Source organism: Letharia lupina, assembly GCF_014066315.1.
Source record: "Letharia lupina isolate WasteWater1 chromosome Unknown contig_5, whole genome shotgun sequence".
Lineage (NCBI taxonomy): Eukaryota > Fungi > Ascomycota > Lecanoromycetes > Lecanorales > Parmeliaceae > Letharia > Letharia lupina.
This window is the reverse complement of record NW_023502974.1, coordinates 853,052-869,599: the sequence shown is the minus strand read 5'-3', so window position 1 is coordinate 869,599 and position 16,548 is coordinate 853,052. Positions and strand designations below refer to the sequence as shown.

Here is a 16,548-nt window from a genome sequence, read left to right as displayed (position 1 = left end):
TTCTCCGGCTCGGCCGATGTCAGATGTATGGAGGATGATAGGAAGCTGCGGCATAGAGGTGGAATACTCGAGGAGACGGAAGGAGAGACTGGCTTGGACCAGCTTGGAATGAAAAGCTCATTTTCTGTATGAAAAAAGACAAAAGCCACGCAGTCTATGAAATCTCTGGTCTGAACCGAAAAAAGGCACTCTTCAAGCTCCCACAATACCGCTGCCTTGATGCAATCCCACACTCGTCCATCTTCTGGGCACTCTCCCCATTCCAATATCGTCTCTCATGATGTGCTACGCGTTTCCTTCCATTGCACACAACGCGTGCATTCAGTAGTTCAGCAAAGCCGAAGCTCCGGGCTCGCTCGAGACATAAAGAACATCATGGTTATCTGTAAACCCATTGAATTTTGTAGTGCTACACTTGGTGTAGGCACCCATTTCCTCAAAGTACAGCCAATCACCCACGTCTAGGACCCCATGAAGGGTACAAGTCTCCGTAACTCGGTCAATTCCATCACAAGATGGACCCCAGAGCGAGTACTCAGTGCTGCGATTGGACCTATCACGCTTGCTCAGGATGCGAGGAGACGCGATCTGATGGTCGAATATGAGACTTGAGAAGTTGCCGTAGACACCGTCGTTGAGGTAGAGCATGTAATTAGTCTCCATTGTAGCGGGATCCTGGAAATCGCGGCGAGCGATGATGTTGCAGGCCAAGGTGAATGCGGAGGCGACGTAGTAGCGGCCAGGTTCCCCAATGATGCGCACACTCGTTGGAAAGTTTTCATCGAGGGCTTTGCTCAAGACATCGGCCATGGACTCAAAGAGATCTCCAGAAAAGCCTCCGCCTACATCCAGAGTCTTGAGGTTGTAGCCAACGTCCGCGGCTTGATCAAATACAATACGAGCGTCTCGAACAGCTTTGTCGAAAGATTGAGGGTCAGAAGCTCCAGAACCGACGTGGAAGCTGACACCAGTGACATTCAATTCCAGATCCTTCGCCAAAGTCAAAAGGTCTAGGGTTGTGTCTAAGGAGGCCCCAAATTTATCGCTGAGTCGACACAAGCTTGCTGAGTCGTCTGTCAAGATGCGGAGAAACAGCTCTGCATCTGGAAAGAACCTCTTAATCTTGTAGAGCTCGTCTGAATTGTCGAACGTCATCTGCTTCACCCCACACTCAAATGCAAAGCGCACATATGACTTGGTCTTGCATGGCTGAGCGTAGATAATCCTGGATGGATCGACACCGAGATTGAGGACCTGTTCAATTTCTGACTTGGATGCACAGTCAAAACCGGTGCCTAATCCCGCAAGTAGACGAAGGACCTCTGGGTCCGGGTTGCACTTGACAGCTAATAGAAATCAACGTGCTGTTGTATTTGGAAAATTCAATGAATGAGAACGCACCGTAGTGGGGCTTGACCCTCTTCAAATTCATCTTCCAGCGTAGGTGTTGTCGATAGACCTCACCCATGTCAGCCACGAAGAACGAATCTTCATCCCCAGCAGCGCAAGTATCTGTATCGATGGCTGCAATCCGCCCTTTCAACACATCCTTCGTTAGAGTTTTCCCATATTCTTTTCCATTATCGCTAACAGTACTATTGACCCTCAATGATTTTTCATTCATGTCAATTGATGCATATTGTTGTGTAATTGTTGTTGCCGAAGGTGCCATTCGCATCCAAGCTCTAAGAAGTAAATTGTATTCCGATTGTGTGAGAGCCGCGTTAGGGAGGCTTGAAGATATCAGTCCCCAGACTGATACGGCTATTCCTCCTCGACTCTTCCCCGGGAAGAGGAAGAACCTCTAGGGACGTCCTATGCGGCAGCTGGGATTGTGATGAAGACAGTGGGACGTTTGGAATGCACTCTAGCAAATAGATCTCAGACTCTGAAATGTCCTGCACCAGGGGGAGGGAGGTCGTTGAGGACTGGACGACGAATTCAGAGTCAGTCTTCCAGTTCAAAAGCGATTCTCGAGTCTCAAAAGAAGGGGTTATGGCATCCGATATATACGTACTGTCCCGATGGGGGCGTGAGGCAGGATCTTGAAGACTGAACTGTGTCGAGGCCGGAGGAGCCGTGTTTATCAGTGCCTCTGAATCACCAGAGGTAGGATTTCCGGTTCGATTTTGACTGAGTCAGACTGTGTGCATGAGCAGCTAATATTGGAGAGTTAAAGAAAATGAGTCTGGTTGGTTATGGAATGTTCAGTTATCGTTTTGTGTCCAGCTGTTGGTGCGGGAATAATTTTGCGGTGAGGCACTTCTTTTGTGAGTGGGCAGAAAGCGATGACACAACCGAGACAACTTCCGGCTAGGCCGAGGCTGTTTTGAAAAAGGGGCTGCTACATACTCAACTCTCAGTCTCGTCTAGACAAAACGATTAGGTATTTACGATACTGGACACATATCGGCTGCATTGTTGCTTGCATATAGACATTGAGGTGCAGGTGCTATGCCCCTAATGCTTCTTCGAGGGAACAGCCCCCCTTGATCACCATGTTCTCCAGTCGAAATCCTTTCGATAGACTCGCCGCGTTGAGACGTCAGGCCTCTACGAAAACAACACCTTTGGGGTACAAGCCAGCAGCACCTTCGTTGAAGACGAACCCTACCGCTCCTCCCACGGGCTTCGCAGCAATTGGCAGCTACAATACGATTGCTAGAAGGTAGGAAGCCACGATTCCTCGACTTTCATTTACTAATGGCTTCCAGGTGGACTGCTATTATAGTTGGTATTCCCTTCGTGGTGGTCACAAGCTACGTACTGTACCAACGAGGTATGAGCCGTATAGCCTCAATCTATCTGCCTTTTGCTAATGAAGCCAGTGGTCCTCGGACAAGAACAGAAGCCTCTAATAGCTCCACCAGAGGGGCCTCTTGTCGCGAAACATGACTGAAGGCGCCCGCGGATGCTTCTCTTTCTTCGAACTTCATCTCGGCATAGGCATTCGATGAGGTTCGTTGTCGGGCCGTTGATCAATTTGCAGGTCAATTGAATTGGAATACGGTCAAAAGGAAGGCAAGAGACCGTGAGCATCTGCGCCACCTATGGCAGGGAACCAACAGCATCCTTCACGACGCAGGATAATGTATTGTCACATTGCCATTGTACATAGGTTCAATGCCCTCTCATCCACGCTTTCCAACCCCAGCTTGGTCCATCACAGCCCTTCAGTCTGTGCCTGTGGGACCTCCTCAGACTCTCCATTGACCTCTTTACTTGTTATCAGCATCCGGTCCAACGTGAGATTGTGAATACGCAGCATAACCTGCATGGCAAGTGAAGAGGGTTGGTCCTTGTACTTTCAATGTTGATCTTTAAGCCCTGTATGCCCCATCCCTCAAGCCGCAGCCCTTACAAACCCCCTCATAGCCTTGACCGCATCCCCGTCATTCGCCTTCAACAGCTCTGTAGCTTTCCCCTTAGTCAAATCCAATTCTTCGACCAGCAATGTCACATCCGCCTGATCCACCTTGATCTTCGCCCTCTTCTCAACTTCCTCTTTCTCCTTCGTTTTCTTCTCCCCTGCAGCAACCGTGCCAGCTTTGTCTGCTAACTCCAGCCTACTTATAGCCTTTCCAAGGGCTTCTTGGTCGATTTCTTTGTTAGGTTTCGTAGCAGCATCGTCGTCATCGCCACCGCGTCTTTCGAGGGAGGACATGGCGGCGGCCGCTTTGCGGTCTTCGGCAGAGGTGGGGAGGGGGGCGGGGTCTTCGCGGTCCATGCCTTCATGGACGCTGGAGGGTTGGGGCTCTGCCATTTTTATGGTTGAATTGCGCGTGAGTAGCAGCAGAAGAGTAGCTGTGAGGTGAGTTTAGAGTGGTTGTCAGAACGTAGGTGGTGACAAGGGGGGGGGGGTTCATAGAATGCGGAGGACCGAATTAGGTCTAGTGAAGAAATATTGGGATTTCGCCAGCCCCTTCCTCACGTATTCATGCGTACCTATCCACTCCACATTTCCAGTTATTGTTTAAAGCATATCGCATTTCATAGCTCAGGTGTATTTGGTGTATGTCAGCATAGGCTTTTTGGTCTCTGCACCTCATCTACCTGTTCAAAGGGTCCGTTTGTGTGTGCATCTCATCTAGGAGTCGTCTCTCGTAAAATTCCGTTTATTCTCTTTCTGTTGAAAAAAATCTATAGTCATGTCGAAAAGACCTCTAGAAGAGCCAATACAGCCTCCAAAGCTCAGCAAAAGTGGAGAAGCCGCAGCAGAGATCAAGGTCACAACAAAGCGACAGAAGAATAGCAGCTCGGAATGGACGCCATCATCCTGGACCACTAAACCCATAAAACAAGAGGTTGTCTATAATGACCTTGCTAAAGTCCAAAAAGCTCTCGCAAAACTAGAGCAACTACCACCCATCGTTACACCTACCGAGATCATCAAACTCCGGAAGTCTCTGCGAGATGTTGCTCTTGGCAAAGCGTTCCTACTACAGGGTGGTGACTGTGCGGAATTATTCGATTACTGTGAAGAGAATGCCATTGAATCGAAGATCAAACTTCTGCTGCAGATGAGTTTGGTCCTGATCTGGGGCGCCAACAGGCCTGTCGTGCGTATTGCGAGGATGGCTGGCCAGTACGCAAAGCCAAGATCAAGTCCCACAGAGATGCACGAGGGAAACGAGATACCCTCCTTCCGTGGAGACATACTAAATGGATACGCGGTAGAAGACAGAACCCCGGATCCAGCGCGTTTAGTATCTGCCTATTATCACTCTGCCGCAACGCTCAATTTCATCAGAGCGTCGCTGGCATCAGGGATCGCTGATCTACATTCGCCACTAGACTGGGAGCTGGGGCACGTGAAAGATGAAAAGATCAGAGCTCAGTACACCAGGATTGTCGATAGTATCACCGAGAGCCTACAATTCATGAGGACAGTTGGCGCAGATAGCAGTGCAAGTGGCTTAGAGACTGTCGATCTCTACACCAGTCACGAGGGTTTGCTACTAGAATACGAGCAGAGTTTAACAAGGAGACTAAAACATCCACCCTCTCATCCAGCTTTCTTGCCAGCCCGAGTATCATCAGATCAGCAGGTGAACGGTCACCAAGAGTCTGCTAGCGATGGCAAAGGCTGGTACAATACATCCGCCCACTTTCTCTGGATCGGTGACCGCACACGCCAACTCACTGGCGCACACGTCGAGTACTTCCGCGGTCTCGAAAATCCCATCGGCATCAAAGTCGGGCCTACCATGACATCTCCGGAACTCATCGCCCTCCTTGATGTGGTCAATCCGCCAAAAGATATTGGAAAGGTCACTTTGATTACCCGATACGGCGAGCACAAGATTGCTTCTCTGCTACCTGACCATATTGAGGCCGTGAAGGAAAGTGGCCATGTAGTCGTGTGGCAATGCGATCCCATGCATGGGAACACAAAGAGTACGCCGTCTGGGGTGAAGACAAGGCAATTTTCGAGTATTTTGAGTGAGGTGAGCAGTGCGTTAAGGATTCACAGAGAGCAGAGCAGTTTCTTGGGAGGTGTGCACCTCGAATTGACTGGGGATGCGGTGACGGAATGTGTTGGTGGGAGTGAGGGGTTGACGGAGGGGGATCTAAGTGTTAATTATACGACATACTGTGATCCGAGACTCAATGAGAAACAGTCGCTTGAGATGGCTTTTCTGGTTGCAGGACACTATCGGGATGAGAAGAGGGCTTGATCAGTCTGGATGTTGGATATAGTGAAATGAAAACCTTTGGGAGTAATCTGAACAATGTCAACTTCTTAAAATCTGACAGAATATAAAGAATATATGGATAATTAATTAAATATTTGCGCCCTTCGGGGATGTGGTATAAAATCCCTTCATTGGGGTTTTCGTAGGTCACGGCTCCGTTGCAGAATACTCAATCGGAATGGTCGGGCTGAGCTTTTTGCACCAGCACAAGGGTTCGAGATGGTCACTTACTTTGTTTAATTCTTTCAAATTGCGGATTTTGTTGAATGAATTTACATTTGCTAGAGAGTCCCTTTAAATGCCCACCCCATGAGGACTCTATGCTCCTCGCATCTCAACAAGACTCCCCAGTGAACCTGGTGCCCGATTTCAATCCTGCTGCGATCCTGTTAAGTCTCCCGACACAGCCAATTACGCAATCCACTCAGGGCCCGTGATGGTTTAGCGGAAAGTTCCCCCTCCTCTCCTTTGCAACCTCGAATTAAACAGACGTCCCGCAGATCGGCATCACGGTACGCGGCCGCACCTACAGCAATCGAACAATATTTGTATCGCACGACTTTCGGACAAACAGCTCATAGATTTGAAAGGTCATGGGCTTGCTCGATCGGATATGAGGGCAGAATTGGATATCGTCGAGGGCTCTCAAGGCCGTGCTCATTCATGGCCAACCACGAGAGTGTCGGATCAGGGGGCGTCTCGAGGACTGGGTATTGCACCGTGAGATAGTAGTAACCTAGAAGTAGCTGCTCATTCGAACATGAACATCTCTTCTCGAGCCAGAAGTATAAATAGCCTCGCGAATCCTGCAGCAGTCCATAATTCCAGTTTCGATGAGGACAAACCCACAAACGGCCTTCCCTGCCGAGGCATTCCCGCGAGAGGAGATAGATAACATTGCCGTGTTAGATGTGTTGCAGACGACTCTCGAAGGGGAGATTCCACATAAGTACGCTAGACGCTCGAATCGATATTGCAGGGGTCGGAAGGCTTCTCGTATTGGTGGCACCATAGCCGATATCTTGCAAAGAGTTCCTTGGTACCATCATCGGACGATGTTGACCGAAGCTCACAATTGTGGAAGAGGTGAGCGTGGGGTTTGGCCCTTTCTCAAAATCGCCTAGTGTTGGACGCTAGCGCTTGTCGTTGCTATCCGACCAACGCGGGGAAGAAATCAACAAACAACAAATCCAAATAATAAGACCCACCAAGTTCCAACGCTCGTCTTCTTTCAACACCCGACCAGACTCCGCCCACCTTTGAAGAGCAAAATACTCACTGCCCCAATGCCTGCGACACAAGCTGCGAAGCGGAAGAAGACCGTGGACATGACAGACTCACCTCCCAAACGTGTAACGCGCGCTCGCGCGAAGACTACCAATAGCGACGATGTAGCCTCGAAGCCCAGGGCAACAAAGATTACTACAGCCTCCGCCAAAGCCGCCGCCATGAAGAAGAAGCCAGCAGTGCAAGCTAAAGCAGTTAAACGCAAGACTCGAGCCGACGACGAGGATGGTGAAGCGATTGATGGAGCAGTGCTCGGACAAGAAAAGAAGCCCGGGCCCACGAAAGCAGTAGGACGAGCGAAGAATGGTGACACGGATGAGAAAGAGGAGGACCAAATGCCAGACGCACTGAGGACGAGAGCTCGTCCAACAAAGGCGCCCGCGGCCGAAGTCACTGAGCTGGAGGCTCCAAAGACAAGGGGCCGCCCCAAGAAGACGTTAGAAATCACGCCTGCAGTCTTAGAGGTTCAAGAGGAAATAGAGAAGCCGGAGCCAGTGAAGAAGACTACTCGCGGACGTCCAATCACCAATGCGACGAAGACACCATCAATCGCCCCAGCCACGAGACCAGCGGCAGCCGCGCAAAAGAAGAGGGTCAAGTTTCAACAAGAACCAGACAAGGAAAACGTTCCGATAGAGACTGAAGGGCCAAAGAAGTCCGCCATGAAACCAACAGGACTAAAAGCGAAGCCAGTCCGCAAGCCAGCGGCAGCACGAGCTACTACCCGTGGTAGGAAAATTGTCACGCCGACTACTCAAGAAAGTCAGGGGCTTGAGACAAAGGATGTACTGCCCTTGTCGCCAAAGAAGGTCAATCAAATTGCCAAGAGTGACCCAATAATTTCGGAGGATGAGCTTGCCGGCGAGAAAACGCCCATCAGAGCTCTTAGCAAGTCTCCCGCCAAACGAATTATGAGTCCAGTCAAAGACTTCGGTAGCGTCTCCAAGTTGAACTTTGCCCAAGACACCGCGCCATCATCACCGTTGAAGCCTACGTCGTCGAGCATATTTGCAAGCCCAGCTCGGCGACCGCCAACGTCACCATTCAAGGACGCGCTCAAGAGTTCTCCTAAGAGAGTGCAACTTGGAGACCCCATAGCTCAGCCCGTGCTTTTGTCATCGCGTACTCCCATGAAAGCCTCATTTCTGCAAGAATCGCCAAGAAGAGGAACTCTTCGAGACAACATGACACAGCCAATACTTCTCCCTTCCAAGTCACCGTTCAAAATATCATTGCTGCAAGAATCGCCAAAGAGAGTGAGAATGGAAGAAAAGACAACGCAGCCCATACTTGTCCCTTCCAAATCGCCGTTCAAGGCTTCGTTGCTGCAATCTCCTGCGCGCCGCCCAACAGCTTCACCTACGAAGTCAACAGGGCTTGGCTCGCCAGTCAAGTCTAGTATGAAAGCAGCGGCATTGCACGCCGCCATCACCTCCAGACAAAGCAGTCCCTCGAAGGCTCCAAGCCTTTCACCGGAGAAGGTCGTTAGCAGTCCCTTCCGAGCAGCCAGGTCTCCGGAGCAGACTGTCAAGGTTCATACTATCACGGACGAAGAACGCGAGGTGGACGCAGAAGAGGACGATTTCCCAGAATTTCACTCTGAAAGCCCAATCATAGACGTTGCCGCTGAAGCCGAGTCACCCTTGCGAACTACAGCGGCCACCTTTGAGGAGCCGGTATCTTTTGACGATACCATCATGATCGACCAATCCGAACCCGTCGCTCGCAGCGATGACATTTCAGAGAGCTCAAAGCCCGCAGAAACTCCTACGGTATTCAAGGGTCCAGCCTTCTGGCTTGCTTCGGCCGCCTTAAGGAGAGTTTCCATCGAGTCTGGGTCTGAAGATGAGCTTGCGTCTCCAGACAAGGGATACGGATTCACCCCACTGCGCAGTCATGGAGTCTCCGCAGAGGACTTTGGCACTCCTGCAGTCCTTGATGGCCAGGACTCGGATATCTCTGAAGACCAACTATCCTTTACCCCACTGGCGGATCAACTGAGTTCGTGGGCTGCATCTAGCCCCAACAAACAGAACGCGACAAGCCGTCCTCGTCAGACCCGCGGAATGTTCTCACTTGGAGGTGTGAGTATGATCGTAGCTCCGGAGCAAACAATCAGTGACATTCCAACGGGATCTCCTGCAAAATCTTCGTTCTTTGAAGATGAGATGGTAATGCGTGATGGCGAAGAAGACGTTGAAGACACTTCATTCGCGGAAATGGACGTGGGCAATGAACATGATATTGCGGCCTTGCAGGTTAGCCAAGAGTCGCAAACATCAGAAGAGTACGGAGATGAAAATGCAGTGCCATCGGGTGCTGAAAGACTGCGGGCAGAGCAGGATCATACTTTGACTTGCACCCCAGCAAAAGTGTTCACACCTGCCAAGAAGATCTCTCAACAACCTCGAGAGATCCACACAGTCTCAAAGGTACCTCTGCGCGCTTCAGCTGAAGATACTCCTCTCATAGTGACTCGCCAACGAAGTCGATCGTTTGGAGGTCCTTTGTCAGTGGTCAGCGAGCCTCATCATGCCAGGTTGAAGCAATCCGAGATACCCGACAATGCCGAGAACGAGCATGTGACCCTCGATCGACCAGCTACGCCAGTGCTGGCAGCGACCACCATTCCCCAAACGCCTGGCAGTGCTATGAGGCTCGATGCTGAGACTCCTGGGCGAACTGCGCGGAAAGGGGTTATTCCAGACGTTCTTCAGGGCGCGGTTGTCTTTGTTGATGTGCACACATCTGAGGGCGCAGACGCCAGTGGGATCTTCGTTGACCTTCTGACCCAAATGGGTGCTCGCTGCGTCAAGCAATGGTCATGGAATCCAAGAGCAAGCATGGGCAGCTCTCTCAACAGCACCACTCCCGAGGCAGCTTCGCCAGACACCACCAAAGTTGGTATTACCCACGTCGTCTACAAGGATGGTGGGAAGCGGACTTTGGAAAAGATTCGGAGCAGCAACGGAGTAGTCTTGTGCGTCGGGGTTGGCTGGGTCTTAGAGTAAGTCAAACGATTCACCCAAAAGCACCATGCTCTTGTTAACACTACTAGCTGCGAGCGTGAGGACAAATGGCTCAACGAAGCAGACTATGCCATCGACACATCCATGATCCCTCGTGGTGGCTCTCGCCGTCGCAAATCAATGGAACCGCGAGCGCTTGCCAACATGAACGGCAATCTGATCACTGCTAGCATTGAAACACCAGCCAAGATCTCCTCAGAAAACGAGATATCACCTACGACAGAATTCCTCACCTTCGATACTCCGGCTTCTCGCAGAGACACATTCATCATCGAACGGCAAATAGCGCGAGAAGAGGAGCCAACGGTAGCGCCGGCAACTCCCATCGCGGCCTCGGCGCAGGACGATATGCTCGAAGACGGCTCTACATGGGGCTCGCCTACCACACCATACTACCTATCCAAGGGCGCAGAGTTGGTGCAGCGCACGTGCCCGCCAAAGCAGATGGGGTTTCCTGTCAACGGGGAAATTGATGATCAGCCGGATGAGACGGTTCGAAGGAGGCTGCTGGAAGCGAGAAGGAAGAGTATGCAGTGGGCTTCACGAATCAGAAGTCCGCTGGGAAGAACAGTCAGCTATGGGAAATGACTGAGCGCATGTTTGTTGTGTTGTTCTGATTGAGAAAGAAGTAATGTATAAGGCGAGAAATCCGTGTAAAAGGTTAGAAAGTGACTGCAACGATATTGGAAGCAAATACATTGAATCCAATTCCAGGTCAGGTTGTCGAGGTTCCCGTGGCAGAAGAATTGCAATAGTACGGCTCCGTGATATTATCATGTCACAGGGAAGAGACCTTTTCGTTAGTTGAAGAATAATATAACTATCAATAAGCCATGATTACCTGCCCTTCGGGGATATGGTATTAAATCTCGTTGGAGCTTTCGTAGGTAACCAGAAGTTGAAGCTTTCAGACTGAGGTTTTTGCTCCACGAGGTTCGATAAGTTCATGTATTCTTTTTTCTCTTACTTTTACATTTGCTAAAAGGTGCTTGCGAAAGCACACCTACTCAGCAGACTATTACTAGCTTCACAAGCCTATTCTACTCTCGATTTCAGTCCGATATCGAGATCTTCAAGACAGAGATACCACAGCCACCAGAGCTACCGAAGCAGCCTACTCCAGAGCTACCAGAGCAGTCACCACAGCTATCAGAGCAACCAGCCATACCAGAGCAGTCAGTCGTACCAAAGCAGCCTGTCGTACCAGAGCGGCCTATTGTATCACTACCAGCCATGTCAGCGCAATCAGTCCTCTCACAGCCATCAGTCGTATCACAGCCCACTGCGGAGCCTCGTATCGGTATGAATCGAGACCATTGGTTCACTTCACACACCTCCCTCAGCAATCCTGTGGTGTCACGACTACACATCTACGCTTCAAGATCAAGGGCTTACTAAGACGTTCCTCTGCTCTACACTACTGGGCCTGGTTTGCCGTGGGGGTTGGCTAGCTTGATGTGCTATGAAAGGGGTCCTCTGATGCTCGCTGAAGGCTTCAGTGCATTGCGTCAGGTCGCGGGGGCTCTGTTTTATTATTTGGTAGTAGTTGGAAGGTGCTTCTTACCAGGTCTAGACACATATCACTGCGCTTGGCTGAGGGGATATCTTGCTGCAGCTTCCACAGACAACCAATCCCTCCAACACGCTACGAACACTGTTCCTTGTCCCACCCCGTTACTCTGGAGGGTTGATTTACAGTTCATAAGGAAACTTACAAACAGGCGTTGCAAAGACTGATCCTGTGACTTTGGGACAAGGTTGGTTCAGTTGCACAGCTACTTGGGCATGTGTAGCCGCCCTGCATCTGGCCTCGAGTTCAGGTCATAAAACTCTTCCGATTTACTTTGCCATTCCACGTGTCTGATGAGGACTATCTAAAGTATGCCTTCATATCTTTGTTGCCCTGCGTCTACGTACAACTACTAGCCACTGCCCGGGTACGAATGTTCCGATCTGGTACAGCATCAACTTCTGGATACCAGAGGAATTTGATCTTGATCAATGTTGATGCTCTACTCTTCGTTATCCTTTTCAATTCTTCATATACAAGTAGACGTAGACATTGCCTATACAGCGGACCGACTAAGTAGGGTCCGGCAATTGTGCCACGGCCACCCGATGGATCATGAGCGATACTGAGGATTGAGTGCCTAAATTAGTCCCGGGAATAGTAGGCAACCAGCGTCCCACCGCGGAGCTGCAGTCCGGATGCGGTTAGCGTATCATTCCAGCAAAAAACCGAATGCGCTACTTGCAGAGATTTTGACGAATCGGAGCTCAAAGCTTTTGATTCCGACGCTAGCCTTGGTGGTTGCCGGCGCTACCGGGAATTTCTTCTACCACCATACTTAACTTCTCTTTTTTTCAACTCACTTCCTTCTTCAACAACGCACTTCCCTTCCATCACTCACACCCTTCATCCATCACTCACATCCTTTATCCATCACCCACATCCTTCTTCCATCATCCACACTTCTACCACAACACAGTGCTTGTCTACCACAGTCGATTACCGGATTTCACTTGCTTTTACAAGCATTTTAACTCTCACATCAGTGAAAGATTTTCCAACACCGCAGGAATCTCGGGGTTTTTTTGTACTTTCTGTGCCTTGGTGCTGATTCAGCTCTCAAGCGCAAGCATCGCGTCAGCGATGGCGAGAAAGAAGGCTCACGCAGTCTTGCTGCCTCGCGGTGGCGTTTCTAACGCGCAAAAATGCACGTTCAGACTTGTCTGCCTCAGCAGGACCTCTATCGGCCTTCTACTTCACCGAGTCTGGTGTTGAGTGCTTTCTGGATCATTGTACCATCAGATCCGCTCAACGCCGCAAAAAGACGGCTTCGAACAGTGGTTCACAGCGAGCTTTCCCGTTCTAGTGAACAGGTTGCTCACGGCACGCTGCAACATCAGCTCAACGCCTCAAAAGGATGGCTTCGAACAGTGGTTCACAGCGAGCTTTACCGTTCGAATGAGCAGTTTGCTCAAGGCATGCTGCTATTGCAAAGAGCTGACTCTCTTGTGCTTCAAGATCGAGAATCTGGTATTACTGACGGTCACAGATTCCTTTCTTCGGCGGGACCGAGGCATAATAACGATCACCATATCGGAGACAAGAATTAGTCAGCTCGGCGCGACATCGCGCATTCGGCGCTGAGAAACCTGTGGGCGAAAGCAGGAGCGTATCAGACAATGTTGAAGACAAATGGTATACCTCAACGGGTCACCTTCAAAGTGACAATGACATTCAAGCAGCTCTATCGAGCAAGAATGTGCGACCAATGCCCAAATCTCTGACTGCCAGCAACATTGCGGATGAGACGGTCATCCTGCTAGTTCGCATGCTCCCTGACCTCCACCAGCTCCTGGAGCCTACGAAGGCCCTTGAACCTTCTGGTCCCTGCCCTTGATCTCTGCTTCGCATCCTCCCAGCGTCCTTCGCTGCGGGAGCTGGCCTCAGTGCTACCGATCCCACCATGGAATTCTGTCATGTGCTGCCTTCAATATTAAAAGATACATCGCCATCTTCTCTTTGTCCCCCAAATGACCAGTAGGTCATGCTCTTACTAGAATTGCTGACTTATATATATAGATAATCTTTGCGCACTTGGTCGTGGTAGAGGGGCTACCCTATCCACGGGATAGCGGACTGTGCACACAGTTCGCCACGCAGATCGCAGTCTCGATCATTTCAGCTGGACTGAATGATGAGCCCACGCCGCCATCGGCGCCATGGCGAAAGACTTTCTGGACCGCAAGTTGGTATACCACGATTTTACTACTCTAGATACCAACCCAGTTGGCGAAAAGACGCGTGCGACCTGGAACGAGGCCAGACTCAGCGCTGATCACTACCGGCCTCTCAACTGGTTGCCTACACTTGTAGGTAACAATCACACGTGGCTAGTTTACTAGCACCAGCTTCAACCACCGTAGGAATCTCGGGGGTTTTCCGTATCTCAGCTCTTGCCTACCTTGGTAGGTAAGACTCTTGCTTTCATTAGCAATCCACCACCGCAGGAATCTCGGGGGTTTATCAATTTCAATGTCTTCGTCGAGCAATCGATATGCTGTTTTGGGGGAAGCCTCCTCCAGCTCGAAAGAGCAGCAGCAAGACACAGCTCAACCAGGTCCTCCCGCCCAACGAGAGGGTCTGTCAATGGGGAGTCTCGAGAGTTCTCTCCCTCGTGTGCTTTCCAGAGAAGAAGGTCTGGCAGAGTACAAGAAACGGAGATTAGCATGGAAAGAGGAGCAGGCACAGGAAGACGAGAGAAAGAAGAGGCGACAGGTCACCTCATCGACGTTGGTGCCGAGGCTAATCCCCTCCGCAGCTCCAGAGTCAGATGACGGCATGGAGGTAGAAAAGGAATTCAACTGCCAGAACATCATCAACCTCGACAGACGTATCCGGTGCGTTTTCGGATACGAAGACGCAAAGGGAGACTTCACAGACCCCCTCGACAGCCTATGAGATGTTGAGAACAAGGGCTGGTCAGCTCACGTACAGGTTGAGGCCGGTCGATTTGGATCGCCAAGAGTATCCTTGATTGCTCGGATCAACAAGGGGACCTATCCACGGGATAGCGGACTGAGTACACGGTTCGTCACGCAGATCATCGTGTCTCGATCATTCCAGCTGGACTGGAATCATCCACGTGATAGCGGACTTTGTACACGGTTCGCCACGCAGAGAAAATGCTTCGTGACGCGACATTCTACGCGCCCGTGACCGCCATCCTTTCACAGTGGGCGAGTGCGGCATGCCGATGCAGACGGCTGGCTTTTGCAACTGCCGCAGAATATCCTGCAACCTTCTACATATAAAAATAATATATTCCCCGTCCTTGTCGCCTTCCCTCCCCCCCAAACTCCATACGAGACACAAGCCGCAGAGCCAACCACACACGACTTTGTTGAGGTTGACCTGCGAGTCTTACCCTCCGAACACCTGTCTCCGCGAACTCCTTCCAAACGCCGACGCTGCGGGAGTCCCCTCACGTCTTTGTTGAGGTTGATCTGCGAATCATACCCTCCGAACATGCCGCAGAGCCAACCACTCATGACTTTGTTGAGGTTGATCTGCGAATCATACCCTCCGAACACACGTCTTCGCGAGCTACTCCAAAACGCCAACGATGCGGGAGTCTGTTTAGACATTGAGGTTGATCTGCGAATCATACCCTCCGAACACACGTTCTCGCGAGCTACTCTAAAACGCCACAGCGCTCTTCGGCTTTCTAGCAAAGGCCCTTCAAGCTGAGCTCAACAAGGGCCCTACGAATACACTTTACTCGCGCACTCTCACCGTCCTTGCCGCACTTCTCCGAGTCCTGGAGTGCAATAATACTGCGTCTTTCTTAGAAGACCTCTGCTCCGTCGTTGACACCCTCCAAGCCTGCCTCGACGCACTATCGAACACTTTCCAAGGCACTTTGATGGAACAGGCCGCGTCACACCAAAGACGCGGCTTACAAAGTCCAGGTCGGGCAAGGAAGTCCCATAGTACACATCGAAAGGCAGGACCAGGAGAGAACGAAAAGGTCGCGACAGAGCAACTCATCGATACTTGTGGGACAACCAGACGACGTCATGAAGGTAGGGGATGACTACAACTGCCGGAATATCGTCAACCCTAAGAGGCGTATCCGGTGCGCTTTTAGCTACGAGCATGCAGATGGAACGGATGATTACTAGCAAGTTCTTCGCTCGGGGTACTTGTACGCGTGGGCAAGCCTGTACATACAGTCATGAAGTCGCGTCTTCTGCTCAGGAAATTGATTCCATGCCGCTTGGGCCAGAGAGTTGTTAAAAATGTAGTAGTCAGAGAGATGATCAGACAATAAATTCGTTTCTCCGTCATAGACCTGCGTGACATAAGTGACCTGCGTGACCTTCGCCCTTTCGAGTCCTAAGTAAGCAATGCTACCCTTGATCCTTTATCTACAGGTAAACTGCTGTTCATATGGGTTCACGTGAGCATCTGCGGGAGCCTGTCGCCCAGGTATAGCATGGACCAGAGCTACATACATCCGTCCAGCAACCGCCTTAGATAGTATACACTTGACGTGCCTCTTTCAAGATGAATACCCATACAATACACCAGTATGCTCTCTCTCGCCGCTCATTCATTTGAATACCTCGGGTGGAGTATCACGAGTAGGTTCTCAAGGCATACAGTAAGGGGCGAAAGAGGGCTAAATCCATTTCGTCGTATATCCTCGCGTCCCTTCCCATCCTCTTTTCAGCCATCATACGGTGATGAGCCACATGTCCCCAACTCCGCATGTCCCCCTCTTCTTTTCGCCCTTCCGATCGGAAACGTAGAGAGATATCCAAAGTGTTGTAGTGTTGGCTGCTTCTTGGAAAGAGCGGAGGTGTACGAAGGGGCTTCGGCAGACCCGATATCAGTAGGACGGTCGTCGTATTTGTTCGTTGAGTCGTTCGCTGAAGTCGGGATCGAAGGCGTTTTGAAGAGGTCGCGTTCGTACTCGAAGAGAGCCCAGCTCTCCAATCGGTGTACTGGGTTCGTCCTGTCAGAG

At 50.8% G+C, this 16,548-nt stretch overlaps 7 protein-coding genes across 7 annotated transcripts; 5 read left to right on the top strand and 2 right to left on the bottom strand.

The window, feature by feature from the left end:
• Positions 1-321: 321 nt before the first annotated feature.
• On the bottom strand, positions 322-1,624 carry HO133_008509 (uncharacterized protein; the record flags this gene model as incomplete). Its single annotated transcript, XM_037299375.1, has 2 exons — positions 322-1,346; positions 1,402-1,624. The coding sequence occupies 2 exons, from the start codon at positions 1,622-1,624 to the stop codon at positions 322-324; spliced, it is 1,248 nt and encodes a 415-aa protein (XP_037155376.1).
• An 874-nt stretch (positions 1,625-2,498) lies between these two features.
• HO133_008508 (uncharacterized protein) lies at positions 2,499-2,899 on the top strand (the record flags this gene model as incomplete). Its single annotated transcript, XM_037299374.1, has 3 exons — positions 2,499-2,668; positions 2,715-2,779; positions 2,829-2,899. The coding sequence occupies 3 exons, from the start codon at positions 2,499-2,501 to the stop codon at positions 2,897-2,899; spliced, it is 306 nt and encodes a 101-aa protein (XP_037155375.1).
• A 264-nt stretch (positions 2,900-3,163) lies between these two features.
• On the bottom strand, positions 3,164-3,763 carry HO133_008507 (uncharacterized protein; the record flags this gene model as incomplete). The annotated part of the gene is made up of 2 exons (XM_037299373.1): positions 3,164-3,271; positions 3,362-3,763. 2 exons carry the CDS (start codon positions 3,761-3,763, stop codon positions 3,164-3,166), a joined length of 510 nt encoding a protein of 169 aa, XP_037155374.1.
• Positions 3,764-4,148: 385 nt separating this feature from the next.
• Positions 4,149-5,678, top strand: HO133_008506 (uncharacterized protein; the record flags this gene model as incomplete). The annotated part of the gene is made up of 1 exon (XM_037299372.1): positions 4,149-5,678. The coding sequence occupies one exon, from the start codon at positions 4,149-4,151 to the stop codon at positions 5,676-5,678; it is 1,530 nt and encodes a 509-aa protein (XP_037155373.1).
• Positions 5,679-6,982: 1,304 nt separating this feature from the next.
• HO133_008505 (uncharacterized protein) lies at positions 6,983-11,410 on the top strand (the record flags this gene model as incomplete). The annotated part of the gene is made up of 3 exons (XM_037299371.1): positions 6,983-9,990; positions 10,042-10,538; positions 10,998-11,410. The coding sequence occupies 3 exons, from the start codon at positions 6,983-6,985 to the stop codon at positions 11,408-11,410; spliced, it is 3,918 nt and encodes a 1,305-aa protein (XP_037155372.1).
• Positions 11,411-12,727: 1,317 nt separating this feature from the next.
• On the top strand, positions 12,728-13,419 carry HO133_008504 (uncharacterized protein; the record flags this gene model as incomplete). Its single annotated transcript, XM_037299370.1, has 2 exons — positions 12,728-13,052; positions 13,127-13,419. 2 exons carry the CDS (start codon positions 12,728-12,730, stop codon positions 13,417-13,419), a joined length of 618 nt encoding a protein of 205 aa, XP_037155371.1.
• Positions 13,420-14,054: 635 nt separating this feature from the next.
• Positions 14,055-14,480, top strand: HO133_008503 (uncharacterized protein; the record flags this gene model as incomplete). Its single annotated transcript, XM_037299369.1, has 1 exon — positions 14,055-14,480. The coding sequence occupies one exon, from the start codon at positions 14,055-14,057 to the stop codon at positions 14,478-14,480; it is 426 nt and encodes a 141-aa protein (XP_037155370.1).
• Positions 14,481-16,548: the final 2,068 nt, after the last annotated feature.